This window comes from Salvelinus alpinus, chromosome 2 (assembly GCF_045679555.1).
Source record: "Salvelinus alpinus chromosome 2, SLU_Salpinus.1, whole genome shotgun sequence".
Classification (NCBI taxonomy): domain Eukaryota; kingdom Metazoa; phylum Chordata; class Actinopteri; order Salmoniformes; family Salmonidae; genus Salvelinus; species Salvelinus alpinus.
In genome coordinates this window covers 25859189-25877202 of record NC_092087.1, presented here as the reverse complement: position 1 = coordinate 25877202, position 18014 = coordinate 25859189, and the positions used below count along the sequence as shown (strand labels likewise).

Genomic DNA, 18014 nt, shown 5'->3' with positions numbered 1-18014 from the left:
TGGGCCGAACCTGCAGCCCAACTACATCCAGAACTCTACACCAGAATCCAACACAACCAAACAGCATTCAGACCTGCCATGCTCACCAATGTTGCGGAGAGAGGGAAAGGATGGCATGATGGTTGTTTTATAGCAGCAGCTAGGAAACCCCAAACAAGACAAGTATAGGTTGTGTAATTAGCTAGCGGTGAGGTATTGTGTAATTAGTTGAGGTTCCAGTCCAACCTGTTTTATATGACGTTAGCCCAGATAGTGCCTTCTGTCACAATATTTGAACATAAACACAGAAATATGGAACACAGAGTCCTGAACTGATCCAACATCATAAGCTCCATGGTGAATATAACTCCATAAGCTCCATGGTGAATATACAGTGGGGAGAACAAGTATTTGATACACTGCCGATTTTGCAGGTTTTCCTACTTACAAAGCATGTAGAGGTCTGTAATTTTTATCATAGGTACACTTCAACTGTGAGAGAAGTTACTGGTTGGTAAGTGATCAAATACTTATGTCATGCAATAAAATGCAAATTAATTACTTAAAAATCATACAATGTGATTTTCATTCTTTGGGGATGCTTTTCTGCAAAGGGGACAGGACGACTGCACCGTATTGAGGGGAGGATGGATGGGGCCATGTATCGCGAGATCTTGGTCAACAACCTCCTTCCCTCAGTATGAGCAATGAAGATGGGCCGTGGCTGGGTCTTCCAGCATGACAACGACCTGAAACACACAGCCAGGGCAACTAAGCAGTGGCTCCGTAAGAAGCATCTCAAGATCCTGGCCTAGCCAGTCTCCAGACCTGAACCCAATAGAAAATCTTTGGAGGGAGCTGAAAGTCCGTATTGCCCAGCGACAGCCCCGAAACCTGAAGGATCTGGAGAAGGTCTGTATGGAGGAGTGGGCCAAAATCCCTGCTGCAGTGTGTGCAAACCTGGTCAAGAACTACAGGAAACGTATGATCTCTGTAATTACAAACAAAGGTTTCTGTACCAAATATTAAGTTCTGCTTTTCTGATGTATCAAATACTTATGTCATGCAATAAAATGCAAATTAATTACTTAAAAATCATACAATGTGATTTTCTGGATTTTTGTTTTAGATTCCGTCTCTCACAGTTGAAGTGTACCTATGATAACAATGACAGACCTCTACATGCTTTGTAAGTAGGAAAACCTGCAAAATCTCCCCACTGTAACTCCATAAGCTCCATGGTGAATATAACTCCATAAGCTCCATGGTGAATATAACTCCATAAACTCCATGGTGAATATAACTCCATAAACTCCATGGTGAATATAACTCCATAAGCTCCATGGTGAATATAACTCCATAAACTCCATGGTGAATATAACTCCATAAGCTCCATGGTGAAATATTGAACAAATGTTGTTTCTTCCACATTTGGCATGATAGTATAGACTGCAGACAGCTCTCTTCAGCTGGGTCCATTCTGTTCCCTCTTCACTTGGATGAGACCTAACCCCCATGAACATGTTCAAATAACAGAGCTTAGCTTCTCTTCTCTACTGACAGAGTGAGTCAATTAGTTCACATATGAGTACAGCATAACTTTATCAGCCAGGGCTCTTCTGCTGAGCAGAGGAGTTTTGGGGACCTTTACTGCACTTTTTTCTTGTCTTTCCCTTTCCCCTTCCCCCTCTCTTTCTGTCCTGTAATGTGCTTGGGAAAAGAGCGAATGACATCATTCTGGAGATGGCGAGGGGAACACAGAAATAGCCGCGCAGTTTGGTTCCCAGCCCCAGGCCGATTCCGATGAGGTTTGGGATGTGTTTTTAATGCGTCTGATAACTCGAATAACCACCCCCTCTTCTCCCTCTTTCTCCCTCTCGCTATCTCTCTTTCTCTCTCTCCTTTCTCTCTCCTCTCAGACTCAGTGGTCATGGAGGCAAGGTCACACTCTCTACTCTTGGCAGGCTGCAGTGTGCGGAGCTTTTGCAGGTGCAGAGGATTATATGCTGCTTTGGGAAAGGCAGAGAGGGAGGGACGGAGAGGAGGTTGGATGGTAGAGGGCCAGGAATATAGAAAGTTTAACCAAGCCACATTCCTGAAGAATTCTACACCGGTTGCCTCAGTTGGCACAGTGTCTTTTACCTGCGTCACAGGCCTGGAAAGACAAGAGACCGTTGAAAAAAGAGAAAGCACTTTTGATTGATCGAATGTTTTTGCTGTAGATAGAGGTAAAGTTATTGGTCGATTGACTCACTCTGTCAGTAAGTGCTGCACACATAGAGGGCCAGGTTTCAGTGTTGTGCCTCAGCACAGATGAGCATCAGGGGAATGGAAGAAAGGAGGAGAAGAGAGGGGAGTCCAGGAGGGGGGGAGAAGGGCCCGCCCTCGGCACTAGGGCCCATGCAGCTGTCTGACATCCTGAGCAATGAGGCCTGAAGCGGTCTCAGGCAGAGAGAGAGAGAAACCGAGAGGGAGGGGGGACAAAATAGTGAGCAAAAGAGAGGTGGAGAGTGTGAGAGAGTACATGAGTAACAGAGAGAGAGATATGGATACAGAGACAAAGAGAGAGAGAGACGAAGAGAGAAAGGGAGACAGTTGGGCCATAACTCTTTAGTCTGTGTGACAGGCCAGACAAAAAGCAGATTTGTAGGAGCTGAGGGCTGGGGCTGAGGACACTGCACCCTGAGGACCATAGACATGGCCACAAGCCACCCCACCTGGAGCAAACACACACTGGGGAGGAGAGGGGGGGTGGAAGGGCAGTTGGAGGGGGAGAGGAGAGAGAGAGGAAAGATGGGGGGTGTAGTAGAGGGAGAGAAATGGAGAGGTGAGGAGTAGAGATGGAATAAGAGAGGAGGTAGAATAGATGGGGGAGGAGAGAGAAAGCCAGAATGACAGAGGGGGAGACGGTGTAATCTCTGAGTCTGAGTTGAGTTGATTTCCCCACACAACAGAGGACCAAGAGGGATGCTCAGGTTTCACTCGACTTCCCCACATCATGCCTTATAAAGTATGTGTGATCCAGTCAGCATAGGAAATAGTCACACTTCATATATTCCTCTACTTGTGTGGAAGGCTAAGAGACACATAATGGCACGGTCTCTTATCTTCTGTGAACCGCCTGTTGAATCGACACTTTCATTGCCAGACCACTAAACTGGATTACTTAATTGACTGATTTTACGTAATTGACAGATTTTAACTTAATTGACTGATTTTGTATTTAACCTTGCTTGTAATGTCGATCATATCATGTGATTTTACACCAGTTCTAGATCCCAAAGCGACCCGGCTTATTAGATTTGCATGGATACCAAATGCTTTGAGGGATACCCAAGTATCGTAGAATCCAGTATGTTTTATCAACACAGAGTCTACAAGAGTATACTTGGTGAGGGTTGGGAAAATCAAAAGTCCGAGAAGTCAGCGACATACTCCCAGCTAGTCAAATCCATACTCATTCTCAGAACAGTGCTTACAACAATGGTAAAAGTCCCAAAGCATATAGAGATGGTTATTGGAAACCTCTTATAACATTTAAATGTATGACAGTTACATGGCCAAGCATCAGCTCCTCTCCCTCACTACTCTTCAGTAGCCCATTATGTCCCTGACAGCAGTTGCTATGTAATGTAGTCTGGACGATAGTCAGTCCGACAGACAGACACTGAGAGGGTGTAGAGGTTTTGGCACTCTCCTCCCCCTCCTCTCGTCTCAGTGGGGACACCCCTGGAACCTTCAGAGTGTGGGCCTCCAAACTTGGCCTGGGTTTAGATAGGGGGGGTAACCGCTCCTGTAGCGCTGCATAAAGAAAAGCAGCCGGGGTGGGAGGGGGGGGGGGGGGGTGAGACTGACAGACAGAGACAGACAGACCGACAGTGTGTGGGGGTCCCTGTGTGTGTAGTGTTTAGTGAGGCGTGGGCCTGACTGACGGTGTGGGAGGAATAGTGGGTCTGGTCTAGGAATGGAACTGTATTGGGGAAACATCTTTGAGAGTATCAATGTATCCCATTGAATCATGAAATGTAGCTAACTATTATTTTGATGTCAAAAAGGTCATAAGAGTGTATTTTGTCATTACAGAACAGAAATGTTTGCAGTGCACTCATTTTGTTTGTTTGCGTGTGTGTGTGTGTGTTATTCGCTGCGTTTCCAGGTGGAATAGCAGCGTTCGTCACCACTCCCCTGGATGTGGCTAAGACCAGGATCATGTTGGCCAAGGTAAGGCCCAATCAAGCTAACCCAGGCCGGGCCAGCTACAGGACTGTTCAACACTGTCTGTCTGCTGAGTGACGCCTCACAGACAGAAAGCCCCACAGTGAACTGCAGTTCTCTAATGTAGACAAAGCTCAGCAGAGACACACTGCCATGGAGAACAGAACAGAGTATGAACAGTGGTGACACGCACATTCACTCTGTGTTCTCCACAGCCCAGCGTTGAATGGACAGTGTTCTGTGGACATGTTTGTGTTCATGTTTAATGTTAGCTGTAGTACATCTGGACAGGCCAGAGTAGTTTCCAATGGAACGGACAGACAGGCCTCTCATCTCTCTGAGAGAGCAGGAACAGAAGGCTTGTGTCATTGTGTTAGCCTAGCTCTGCTCTGCCTGTCCTGGTATATCATGCGTTTACTCTGCTAGCTCCTGTGTTTGTCTGACTGTGTCTCTCTGTGTTATGTTAGTGGGGGTGTTGTGAGTTCAGTTGAGCCCTGTCGTTGTGTCCTTGGATAAGACAAAGTGTTCTGTGCTTTTTGTTCTCCGTGATGACAAATGAGATACTACTTTTTTACTCTGTAACACTTCAGTTGGTTAGACGTGGCGCTTGTGTGAAGATGGTGAAAACAATGTTATATGATGTGTCAAAACATTTGCCATAAACATGTTTTAGCAGGGGTTATAGAGTTAGGGGTGAGGTCGCTTGGGATTTTATTGACATAATATTATCTAGTTGTTACATTAATTCATGTTTTTAGTGCTAAAACACACAATGGAGCATTTTCTGACTCTATAAAACCCCACATAAGATCACCCATGGTAGTTAATTTCCCTTCTTTACCTCACCGGGGCCCTGAACGCCTGTTGCACAAGCCCAGACAGGACTGAGGTGTGGGGTGAAGAGAAGTGGGGGAGGAGGGCTGTTGATGGGATATGGCGGTGTTGAAGCTTGTCACATTAGTTGCCTCCTGTTCCAGAAGAAAGTCAGAGCCAGGGGTGGGTCTGCTGGCTGGGACAGGGGTGGGTCTGCTGGCTGGGACAGGGGTGGGTCTGCTGGCTGGGACAGGGGTGGGTCTGGTCTGCTGGCTGGGACAGGGGTGGGTCTGCTGGCTGGGACAGGGGTGGGTCTGCTGGCTGGGACAGGGGTGGGTCTGCTGGCTGGGACAAGGCTGGGTCTGCTGGCTGGGACAGGGGTGGTTCTGCTGGCTGCTGGCTCAGAGAGACTGCTCGGACTGTTCCTCAGTGGCCAGCAGGACCTAGAAAAACACAGAACAGGACTCTTACCATGCTGCACTGCCCACAGCCTGGCAAACAGCACTGTGTCCTCTGAAACCTGAAGATATTTACTAACGCTGCAGATATTACTAACTCTGCAGATATTTGCTTTAAAGCAGTATCCAAATCCATAGGATGTAGTGATCACAATATAATAGCCATATCTAGGAATACCAAAGTTCCAAAGGCTGGGCCTAATGTAGTGTATAAGAGGTAATACACTAAGTTTTATTGTGATTCATATGTTGATGATGTAAAGAATATTTGCTGGTCTGTGGTGTGTAATGAGGAGCAACCAGACGCTGCATTTGACGCATTTATGAAACTACTGTTGCTAAGTATGCATCCATTAAGAAAATGACTGTAAAAATTGTTAAATCCCCTTGGATTGATGAGGAATTGAAAAATTGTATGGTTGAGAGGGATGAGGCAAAAGGTATGGCAATTAAGTCTTGCAGCCCAACTGATTGGCAAACATACTGCAAATTAAGAAATCATGTGACTAAACTAAATTAAAATAAACTACACTGTGAAATAAAGGTAAATTATATAAAGAATAATAGTAAAAAGCTTTGGGGCAACTTAAATAACATTTTGGGGAAAAAAGCCAACTCGACTCCTTATTCATTGAATCAGATGGCTTATTCATCACAAAGCCCACTGATATTGCAAACTACTTTAATTACTTTTCATTGGCAAGATAAGCAAACTTAGGGATGACATGCCAGCAACAAACGCTGTCACTACACATCCAAGTATATCAGACCAAATTATGAAAGACAAGAATTGTACTTTTGAATTCCGTAAAGTCAGTGTAGAAGAGGTGAAAAAATTATTGTTGTCAGTCAACAATGACAAGCCACCGGGGTCTGACAATCTGGATGGAAAATTTCTGCGGATAATAGCAGACGATATTGCCACTCCTATTTGCCACATCTTCAATTTAAGCCTACTAGAGAGTGTGTGCCCTCAGGCCTGGAGGGAAGCTAAAGTCATTCCGCTACCCAAGAATAGTAAAGTCCCATTTACTGGCTCAAATAGCCAACCAATCAGACTGTTACAAACCCTTAGTAAACTTCTGGAAAAAATTGTGTTTGACCAGATACAATGCTATTTCACAGTAAACAAATTGACAACAGAATTTCAGCATGCTTATTGGGAAGGACACTCAACAAGCACAGCACTTACACAAATGACTGATGATTGGCTGAGAGAAATTGATGATAAAATGATTGTGGGGGCTGTCTTGTTAGACTTCATTGCAGCTTTTGACATTATCGATCATAGTCTGCTGCTGGAAAAACGTATGTGTTATGTCTTTACACCACCTGCTATAATCTGGATAAAGAGTTACTTGTCTAACAGAACACTTAGGGTGTTCTTTAATGAAAGCCTCTCAAATATAAGCCAGTTAGAATCAGGAATTCCCCAGGGTAGCTGTTTAGGCCCCTTGCAATTTTTACTAACGACATGCCACTGACTTTGAGTAAAGCCAGAGTGTCTATGTATACATGTCAGCTACTACAGTGACTGAAATGACTGCAACACTCAATGAAGAGCTGCAGTTAGTTTCAGAGTGGGTGGCAAGGAATAAGTTAGACCTAAATATTTCTGAAGCTAAAAGCATTGTATTTGGAACAAAACACTCACTAAACCCTAAACCTCAACTAAATCTTGTAATAAATAATGTGGAAATTGAGGAAGTTGAGATGACTAAAGTGCTTGGAGTAACCCTAGATTGTAAACTGTCATGGTCAAAATATATTGATGCAGTAGTAGCTAAGATGGGGAGAAGTCTGTCTATTATAAAGCGATGGTCTGCCTTCTTAACAACACTATCAACAAGGCAGGTCCTACAGGTCCTAGTTTTGTCACACCTTGACTACTGTTCAGTCCTGTGGTCAGGTGCCACAAAAAAAGGACGTAGGAAAATTGCAATTGGCTCAGAACAGGGCAGCACGGCTGGTCCTTGGATGTACACAGACAGCTAATATTAATAATATGCAGGTCAATCTCTCCTGGCTGAAAGTGGAGGAGAGATTGACTTCATCACTACTTTTATTTATGAGAGGTAGAATGCACCGAGCTGTCTGTCTAAACTACTGGCACATAGCTCGGACGCCCATTCATACCCCACAAGACATGTCTCTTCACAGTCCACAATGTCCTCACAGTCACCAAGTCCAGAACAGACTATGGGAGGCACACAGTACTACATAGAGCCATGACTACATGGAACTCTATTCCACATCAAGTAACTGACACAAGCAGTAAAATTAGATATAAAAAAACAGATAAAAAACACCTTATGGAACAGCGTGGACTGTAAAGCAACACAAGCATTGCCACAGACACATGCATACACACACACACACACACACACACACACACACACACACACACGCACACACGCACTATACATACATGGATTTAGTACTGTAGATATGTGGTAGTGGTGGAGTAGGGGCCTGAGGGCACACAGTGTGTTGTGAAATCTGTGAATGTATTGTAATGTTTTTAAACTTGTATAAACTGCCTTAATTTTGCTGGACCCCAGGAAGAGTAGCTGCTGCTTAGGTAGCAGCTAATGGGGATCCATAATAAATACAAAAACAAATACTGCTGGGCACACAAAAACACACAGGGTGATTTACAGTCCAGGCCGCAGTTATGCTAACCCCGCACCCCACCCTTCACTTCCCCTCCTCTCTTTAATCACCCTCCCATTCCTCTTGCCACGCTAGTCCCTCCCCCCCTCAAGCTTAACTACTTCTCCCACTCCCCAATCCTGATCCCACTCCCCCCAATCAAGACCTCTGGCATAAAACTGCAACAGGTGGAGTGTGGGCGGTGGGTGGTTATGGGTGTCACCTGTGTTGCCACCGATGTCTGTGTGGGGAGGAGTGGGAGGAGGTTGGATGGGCGATGAAGACTAAACAGGGTGTCTGTCCAAGTGGCAGGAAGTGGAGGAAACTATCCATCTATCGTCACGTCTCTTATTTGTTCTTTCTCTCTCTCTCTTAGGCTGGGACTAGTACAGCGAGTGGAAACATCCCACTGGTGCTGTTAGATGTGTGGAAGACTAGGGGCTTGACGGGGTAAGTATGGCCCATCACACGCTGCTGTTCTGGGGGAACCTGAGGACTAGGCTGGGGTAGCCTTTTGTACCTATGTACACATTTCAACAAGTGTCTCTGACTAGGTATCCCCTTCCCCTTTCTATTGTTGAAAGACTGTGTTTGTTAAAATCTTAAACCATTTCTCTTAGCCTGTACATTTTTTTTGACTTTGCATTATCTGATTTAAAGTCCTACAGTTCTTCGCATAATCAGGTTTGCCTGCTGGTAGGAACACTAGTCAGGGGACATAAATTCAGCGCAGAAACCTGAAAATTTTGAATTAAGAGCTTTCCAAGAGACATAACTTTTCTGAATAGTCCTATTGATTAAGACATTAGTAGGGCCAACGGTACGGTTTATGTGGGGAGCTGAATGTGTGATGTGTTTATGACATCTCCTAATGAAAAGGCCAGGTCAGGAGGGAATGATGGCCTGCCAGCCCTAAACCAAACAGCCCTGTGAATAATAGTCTGGTGTGTATGAGCAGCCATCATTTAGTTAAGATATACAGGTCCTGATGTTAATAGCAGATTTGGTTTGGGTTGGTGCCAAAAACAGTCTCTCAGGCACTATCAGAGATTGTTTGAGTATGCTGCAGTAATGGAATCTAATCAGAGAGTGCAATTATGTTGGGAAGAGGTTCTGATTCAACATTAACTGGCTGTTTAATAACCCCCGGGTAGTTCCTTAATCACACTCGGCTGGGGAGAGAGAAGACCAGGGACGGGGTGGGCTTCAACACACTCGGCTGGGGAGAGAGAAGACCAGGGACGGGGTGAGCTTCAACACACTCGGCTGGGGAGAGAGAAGACCAGGGACGGGGTGGGCTTCAACACACTCGGCTGGGGAGAGAGAAGACCAGGGACGGGGTGAGCTTCAACACACTCGGCTGGGGAGAGAGAAGACCAGGGACGGGGTGGGCTTCAACACACTCGGCTGGGGAGAGAGAAGACCAGGGACGGGGTGGGCTTCAACACACTCGGCTGGGGAGAGAGAAGACCAGGGACGGGGTGGGCTTCAACACACTCGGCTGGGGAGAGAGAAGACCAGGGACGGGGTGAGCTTCAACACACTCGGCTGGGGAGAGAGAAGACCAGGGACGGGGTGGGCTTCAACACACTCGGCTGGGGAGAGAGAAGACCAGGGACGGGGTGGGCTTCAACACACTCGGCTGGGGAGAGAGAAGACCAGGGACGGGGTGGGCTTGTTATTGAATGGCTCTTATGCTCATGAAGCCGTCATACAGAGGGATCCCTTGTAGAAAAGTCTCTACCCTAAGCCTCCCAGCTGCCTCGACAATCCGCCCCTAATTGTAAGAGTATTCTTTGATGTTCCCTGTTTTCTTTGATATTTTGTCTCTCTTTTTCTGGTCTTTTTTTCCTTCTCTTCTCTAACTCTTGGTTTACTGATAAGATAGCTGCAGAGGGAGGTTTTCTGTACAGCTGAAGGAGCAAGCATAATAAACCGTACAACATGGAGTTCCCCAAATGCCTTCCCCTGATAGTGATACACACAGTCTCTCTGGGACAACCAGAGGAAGGAAAAGCAGTGTCGTGATTCCATAGGGAAAAAACTTGGCAGTTACGCCGGGGCTGGGGCTTTAAAGCTTTAATTATGGTAATAGGCCCAATTGCAGTCTAGTGAAGCCATAAAGTGCTTCCATCTGTTTGCTGTGCACCAGAGCCCTGCCGAGCCCTGCCTGTCTGCCTTACAACTGGGTTAGACCAACGTTACACACCTCCTCACCACACTAACCAAAACACATCGACAGCCAGGACCTCCCCACACCAACCAGAATGAAGCTGAAACACACCAAAACAATGTAAACCTGAGTTCAGCAAGTCCACTCCACTTCGCATGACCTAACCCTACTGCTCAGACTTTGAACCCAACTGTCTGCTCCAGGGTTGGGGTCAATTCTGAATTGAATTGCAAATTGCATTTTAATTCCAATTCAATTCTTGAATTGTAATTGATTTTGAATTGGCCACAACCCACAGGTGAAGAATTTAAATAGAATGTGAATTAAAGGAAGTAGAATTTAATTGAATGAAATTCAAATGGCTTATTTATTCTACACATCACCATAGACATTTTTATTTTGACCTCCATGTATGGTTACCAATATCATGTAGCATAAGGTTGAAACATTCTAGGATCATGTTATGGGTTGTCTATAATAATTCATAATTCCCTTTTAAATATCAGAAAAAACACTGCAGTATGGAAGGGAACAATATAACATCTCATGACAAAGAAAAATTATGTTTGACATCTTTGAGTTATAATAAAATGTATTGATTGTATTCTTTGCATTAATCAGTGGCAAAATATTTGTCAAATTAATGAGATTCATGTCTCACTTGAATTGCTTTGAATTCAATTGTACTTCCTTCCATTCAAATTCAATTCAAATTCTGCTTCCTGTAGTGCGTGGCCAATTCAAATTCATTGTTTGAATTTAATTAAATTCCGACTTGACCCCAACCTTGGTCTACTCATAGGAGGAAACCCAAACAGAAGCATATTGTGTGTTTACCTGTCAACTATACCGCCTGTTCTCCTTTATGCAAAGGCTTCCACCATAGTCACTTCATAGGAGGTGAAAGCTCTAATGGTGAGTGACTACTGTCCACTTCTTTCACATTAGTGCAGATGAAGGTGAAATGATGCATCTCCTTTGAGCAGATCATTAATGAGAAGAAAAGTGCTCCTGATTTAAAGGAGATTAAGACATGTGGTGTATCTAAGACCACTGGTTCTCAACATGATTAAGACCAAAGCCTGTGATGAGCAGCTCTCTCTCCTGCTGAGGACTCGGGTATTTTAGGCTGTGCGGTTAGGAGGCTGTGAGGTGATTGGCCGGTGATCAGGGCCTGACTGATCTGTGTGGCTGGCGGGCTGCTGATGTCAGTGAGTCAGCGTGCCCCAGGGGTTTATGGGAGAAGTTCAGCCATCTTGTTCCACAGGTGGTGCTTCTCCCAGACAGGAAGTGACACACTGTTGTGAGCCAGAACACGTGGAGGTGGTCTGGAGAATTTAGTCTTAGAACGCTTTAAGAACTGTGCTGACCCATTGCCAAAACAATCTTTCACATGGGCAGATACTGATAATGGGACATTATTTTCTGTCTATTGCTTTCCTTGGCTTGTTGTTAGGAACAACATTGGCTTCAGTCAGGCACTGGCAGCCTACCACATGAACATTTCGAAAAGAACTGTATTTTGATATATAACACGTGTGATGGAAAAGGTTGAGATTCACACATAGTGGGTGTTAACTTCTATTTCAGTCGAGGGTGATAACTCTGCAAAGAGCAAACTGAAGGGCAGGATGACAAGCTTCGAGAAATGTCCCCTTGCTCATTTGTTCCAGCTTAAGCATTTACACACCCACACGCGCTCACACACACACACGAGCGCAGCCTCTCCGAAACACCCGATCCGACTAGCAGCATTCCTAAACGTGCAGTTCTGTAAATGGCTGGGATAGTTGAGAGATCCCTGACGTGCTTGGCACCTTGTACAGATTTGCAGTTGACAAAATTGATGTATTAGCGGTTAGACCATTTGTGACCCCATTTCTAAATGGAGGGCCATAAAACCTCAGCACAGCCCCCACAGGTGTCCCAGGCCTCTGGGGCCTGTTGTGTTACGTAGGTCAGCCCTGGAGCATCCAAGGCACTGAGAGCAGTTCGAGCTGCTGGCCAGAGCAGAGGCAGGGCAGACAGATCGACGAACCGACCGAGGAGTGTAGGGGCGTAGTGGCAGAGTGGGGGTTCTCAGTAAGCAACAAAACAGTCCAATGGATAGGACCCATTATATTTCCAGTCTGTGGGGAGAGAGAGAGAGTAAATGCTATAGTGTGTGTACAAGAGAGTGGAGAAGAGAGAGGGAGAAAAAGAGAGCGAGGAATGACTGGGCTGATCCGGGGTGTGAGAGCTGAGCCAGTTGAGGGGGCTGTTGCTGGACGGCCGCACGGATGGACAGCAGAGGGACGTGTGTGGATGTCATCTGGCCATCAGTCAGGCAGACAGATCAAGCTCCAGGGAGGCCCATCAGGGGGTTCAGCAGTAATCCACAAAACAGCTGTGTGGAAAAGGGCCTTGGGAGACTGGCGTACTCTCATGGCCTGTCACCATCCCCTGACCTCCACAACATCAACAGTCTGGAGAGTCCCCTAACTTCTAAAACTTTCTTTGAAACAACTTTCTACTCCCCTAGCTTCTAAAACAGCCAATCCACTCCCCTGTCTTCTAAAATGGACTCAAAAACATCCTCCCCAGTCTCCTGTCTTCAATAACTGACTCTAAATCATCCTCCCCAGTCTCCTGTCTTCTAAATTTGCCTTCAGAACAGCCTCTCCAGTCTCCTAGCTTCTAAAACTGACTCAGAAACAGCTTTTCTGTTCCTTAGCTTCTGAAACTGACTCTAGATCATCTTAATAGGCCCCTGCTCCCTAAAATAGCATGCAGTCCTTCTCAGAACATACATTTTAGCAGAGAAACATGGAACAAGACCTAGTCAAATGTTACTCTTGCATAATACCTGATGCAATTTTGTCTGTCTTTTCAGTCTGTTTTCTGGCAGTATACCTCGAGTCACGTCCATCAGTCTGGGAGGTTTTATCTTCCTGGGTGCTTATGAGAAGGTCCGACGCACCCTGCTATAAAGACCCTGTCCCTGGCCTGGGGATGAGGGCAGGTGGGAGAGGGCCCTGTGCTGTGCTGACCCAGCCTGAACTGGCCCCGAGGAGGGACACCTGGTGTGAGTCATCCCTGATCGCATTACCCAGAGGTCTGCGTTCCTGCTCATCAGTGCGCTGCAGATTGAGTGAATTCCATTTTAACAGCAAGGATCGCATATCTCTGAGCCGAGTATCTTCACTGTATGACCATGTGAGTGAAAATGGTATTAAAAGCCATATTTTTACACTATGAAAGTCTTAGTGATTATTTTTGTTCAATTTTTGTTCACCGCTTTCTCCAGTTCATTGTCTAAAGCTGGGTAGTTGAATGGTAGAATAATCACCTCACAGTAGTTTGTCCATCCAAGGTTACTGCTCTCCGTTATTCAGTATGGGAATACGGTGAACAAAACCACCTGCATTGAAGAGCCACCAGGGAGCCATTCAGACATACTGTATCTCAGCTCAGAAAGCCTATTAGAGAGGAAGCATCATTAGCTCATCCACCTGCAGGCTGTCATCTCAGTGCTAGATGGGGCCTGTGTTTCTGCTGGATTAAACACTAATTTACTACAGGATTTGTCACAACTGCCGCCACATTAATGCAGATGGATGGACAATGTACTTTAGCCAACTTCCATCGAAGGGATAGTACTAAAACATGTACAATTTAATTGACCGTTTTTTCCTAGTATTAAAAACAGGACATCCTGAATAGATTAACCTTTTACTCTAATGCATTGGTGAACATCGAGTATTGAGCAAGCATCAAAATGTTTCTTGGAATATAAAATAGTTTTTCCAAAAACAGGTCAATTTACACTGGGGCCATGTTTTGTAATTAACTCCCATTGTGTCCTTCAGATGTCAGTTGAGGGGGAAGGTAAAGACCATTAAAGCCTGGGAGAGCGACAGGGAGATGAATGTTACACAGGTGGGAATGTTTGTCACAGCCCGTCACACATTTGGTTGGTACACCAGAGGGCTAAGTCCTGTCCTGGAGGCTGTCAGTCAACGTCCCTCATCCAAGTCTATAATTTACAATTAAAACCTGGCTTTAGAGATGAACCTCCAATGTATTTGCATAGAGGCAGAAGCAACATGAATGATGTCAATACTTTTGACAAACCTGCTAATTCAAGTAGTCTATATAATTTTGCTTTGCCTGGCCCACTTATTAATTTGAGACATTGAACCACAAAGGCAAGGAAAAACACACTCCACAAAATGTGATTTTATTAGACACTTTAATGTTTAAACTTTGACATTGGTACAATGGATTCAGTTTATTGAAATAAATTACTGCATGTCACCCCGTGGGATGATATGACAACTGACTGACCATCTAGAATTCCTGTTCTCTAAAGAATATGCGAAAATGTCAAACAATTTGAGCCTTTGATACCGCAAATAGCAAGTGTTTACAGAAAAAAAATGCATACATTGGAAAATGTAATTCTGTTTAATCTGACATTCAGTGTATCCTGGCCTAGAGACGGGGCATTTTTCCTAGGTTTGGCAAGAGTACATTTCACAAGTTTCCCAGCAGTAAGCAGTTTTATAAAATGAAGAGATTCTGTTTGTACCAGTCAATAGTTCCTGAATGATTAAACAGGTTGTACTAGTACCATAATGATGACGATGTGTGGTGCTATGACAAAGGCTAAATACTGGCCATTCCCTGTGTGAACAACAGTGTGACAACTGTCTCAAAATGCCTCCTGGTGCGAGTTCCTCATTCCCTTTACAGCATGGCAGGTTCATGGTATAGCTGAACATATTGGGATGGGGGGACTAATGATTTTAGAAGTTGGACCAACATTCATGACAAATGTGAATTCAAAGGATCTGGGCCTTTAGTTGAACAAAAGAAAATAAATGGGAGCTGAGGCACCGTGGAGGACGTAGTCCCTAAACCAAAGCCAACTGAAGTGCAGTGGTGGTCAGTACCTTGACATTCCATTGCTATGTCAGAAATGTGACATGTTTCCTGACTAAGAATTCTTACATTCCTATTGGGTATGAGTAGTACAAAAGTGCTTATACATACAAAACCTAAACCCCCCTTGTTCCATGTTGTACCCAAATCAAAGCCCATCCTTCATAAAATATGAGTTATGGTTTAAGGCCATGATGGGCAGTGTTTGCATTTGTCAAACAACATTCAAGTGCAATAAAGTGTTCCATGGTATGACAAAGAGTGTACCGATAGCTCTCACATCTCTGCTATACTAAGAGTCTGGTTAGTGGTTTCTTTGATCATGCAATAAGGCACGGCAGTTGAAGCAGGTAGGTAGAGGCTGACAAGGCTTGTTAAAGACAACAAAAAATACCATCACTCCGTTCCTTGTCATGCACAGAATAATTTCAAATACTCTTTGTAAAAGTTATATAATATACATAAACTCTTATGTACAGTCAATTGTCCAATGGTATAGCTCTCTCTCTTTCACACATTACTCTACATTTGCATGCTTCAAATGCAAGTCACATTTAGGAGCTGAGATTGGTTGGCACCTCCCAGGAGAAGGTTTTCAGTATGTACAGCTCAGACGGGACATCACCCACACAAGCGCCGCCTTCAAAACTCCAGACGCCCCTCCCTGCTCCTGCCTCGTTAGTCCAAACAGGGGACAGGATCAGCTCTTGGCCTCTCTGTTTGAGGTAGCAGTTCCCAGTGCAAAGAACAAGTCCACTCAGGGCTAGTGAGTCTGCTAGTGTCAGGGTGGGGAGAGCCTGCTGGTCACTGGCTCTCCTGAGGGGGGTGCATGGCTCTGGAAGGCTCTGGGAGCATGTCCATTAGAGAGGAGAGTCTGTCTGAGCTCTGGCTCACAGTCTGTGTCCAGTGTGTATTGGCTTGTTACGGGGCCGAGTTTCACCGGCTTGTGGAAGGCCTCCTCTTGGGAAAGGGAGCACACTAACGTCGTCTGTCCCGTCCTGTTCACTGAGCAATCTGGGAGGGAACACCGAGAGAGAAGAGAACACACAATCAAGACCCCTATCTGTGCAGAGCTCAAGGCTATGGATTGCATCCATATTGCTAATTTGACATTATGAAGCAAGGATCGGAATTCTGACCCCTAATTCCTCCCAGACCGTTCCTTGCCGAAAGGTACAGCATCCCGGGACAAGACCCGACCTGCTCCTCTGAGTCAGGCAGCGACGGGAACTCAATGCGGCTTTTCATCAAATTCCCTTCACTGTGATTTGTCATGGGAGGCTGGTCTACACAGCTAAGGGCTCCATCCATAACATAATTTCTACCATTCCTCATCTTGTCCTCAACAGTGTGGAATAGAAAGAGCACTCTACCTTTTCTGTCGTTGTGGTTTCTGGGAAACGCAGGTGGCTGGGCGTCCCTTCTGACTCCATTGGAGGTCCCGTTGCAGAGGGAGGCGGTGTAGTGTCCTGTGTCCACCCCTAAGGGTACAGGTACGCTGTAGTCCATGTGGTGGAGGTGTTGTTGGTACTCTAGGCCTACAGGTCCCAGCCCCTGGGGGAGGTAGTCTGAGTCTGACTTGGAGTAGCTATTCCCATTCTCCATACACTCTGTACACACTACAGCCTCACCGTAACCTAGACCAGACAGAGAGAACGTCATTATTACCACGCCCACCCTTTTCCACAATTTCATGAATTTAGAGGCGATGTAAAGAAAACATTCACTGATCAGTCATGGGTGAGTATTGGAGGTTCATATGGAAACCAAACTGAACACACTACCTGTGTGTGTGTTGAGCAGAGGTCCACCACTAGCCTCCACACGGACACACACATCCTGGCGCTCCGAGAGGGTCCCCTGGGAGGACAGGTAGCTGGGGACGTCCGGGGGCACGTTGGTCTCATCTGGGAGGGGAGAGAAACCATCATCAGCACAAACTACGGTCACCAACGCAACACATGGATGATGAACAGCCATTCCCTGTGATGAGTAGAACTACATGAGCGCCCTCTCACCTGTGTTGGTGACGCTGCACTCCTCGCTCTTCTTGCGCGTCTGGTAGATGATGCACACCCACACCAGAGAGGTCACCACGATGCTAGTCACCACAGCGATGACGATGATGCCCACCGTGACGGTGCTGGGGCCAGGCGACGTGGCGCAGGCGGTGTGACGGTGGCGGACACTCAGCTGGCTGTGGGCGCGCTCCGTGCCCAGCCTGTTGGACATGACACACGTGTACCTCCCAGCGTCCTCTACGGCGGCGCTGCCGATGACCAGCAGCTGGTTGCCGGGGGTAAAGTGGTGTCGGTCGGAGGGGCGGAAGGGCTGGTCGTTCCTCAGCCAGGTGATTTTGGGTAGGGGGCTGCCTAGCGCCTTACACTGCAGGACTACAGTCTCCCCCACCACCACACTACGGTCCTCCAGGTCCTGGGCCAGGTGGGGCGTCTCTGTAGACGGGAGGGGTCACAGGTCAAAGTGTAGTCATCCCACCAGAGCAGACTGGTCAATCCCAACTCTACTCAACATCAAACTACACAATGACAACTGGTGATGGTCCATTATGCTTTGTTCAACACAGAGTGATATAGAGCACCATGATCTCACTCGGTCTACTCCACCTCTTCAGACTGGGCCTCAGCTCTGACTTTTCTTTCCACATGCATGACTAAATATTACAAAGCCACTCCTGAGTGCTGCTGCTATCTCGTGTCCCTGGGAGGAGTTGTTCTGGACTAAAAGCACTACATAAGGTAGAGTAGACCAAGCCCTTACACATCCACAGTACTTGACTATAT

General features: G+C 46.0%; 1 protein-coding gene and 1 pseudogene across 5 annotated transcripts in view; one reads left to right on the top strand and one right to left on the bottom strand.

The window, feature by feature from the left end:
• slc25a26 (solute carrier family 25 member 26) overlaps positions 1-13524 on the top strand; it is a 71099-nt gene extending 57575 nt beyond the window's left edge. The window contains exons 7-10 of one of the 5 annotated variants that reach the window (XM_071372342.1): positions 1899-1968; positions 4136-4200; positions 8494-8567; positions 13163-13524. In XM_071372342.1, the coding sequence (XP_071228443.1) occupies positions 1899-1968; positions 4136-4200; positions 8494-8567; positions 13163-13259 (306 nt within the window). In that variant the 3' untranslated portion in view covers positions 13260-13524. Of the gene's footprint in view, positions 1-1898; positions 1969-4135; positions 4201-8493; positions 8568-9271; positions 9495-13162 lie in introns of those variants that run through there. The other 4 variants (XM_071372331.1, XM_071372321.1, XM_071372360.1 and 1 more) reach the window with 4 other exon arrangements.
• A 980-nt stretch (positions 13525-14504) lies between these two features.
• The window catches only part of LOC139557468 (leucine-rich repeats and immunoglobulin-like domains protein 1), a 40584-nt pseudogene continuing 37074 nt past the window's right edge, over positions 14505-18014 (bottom strand).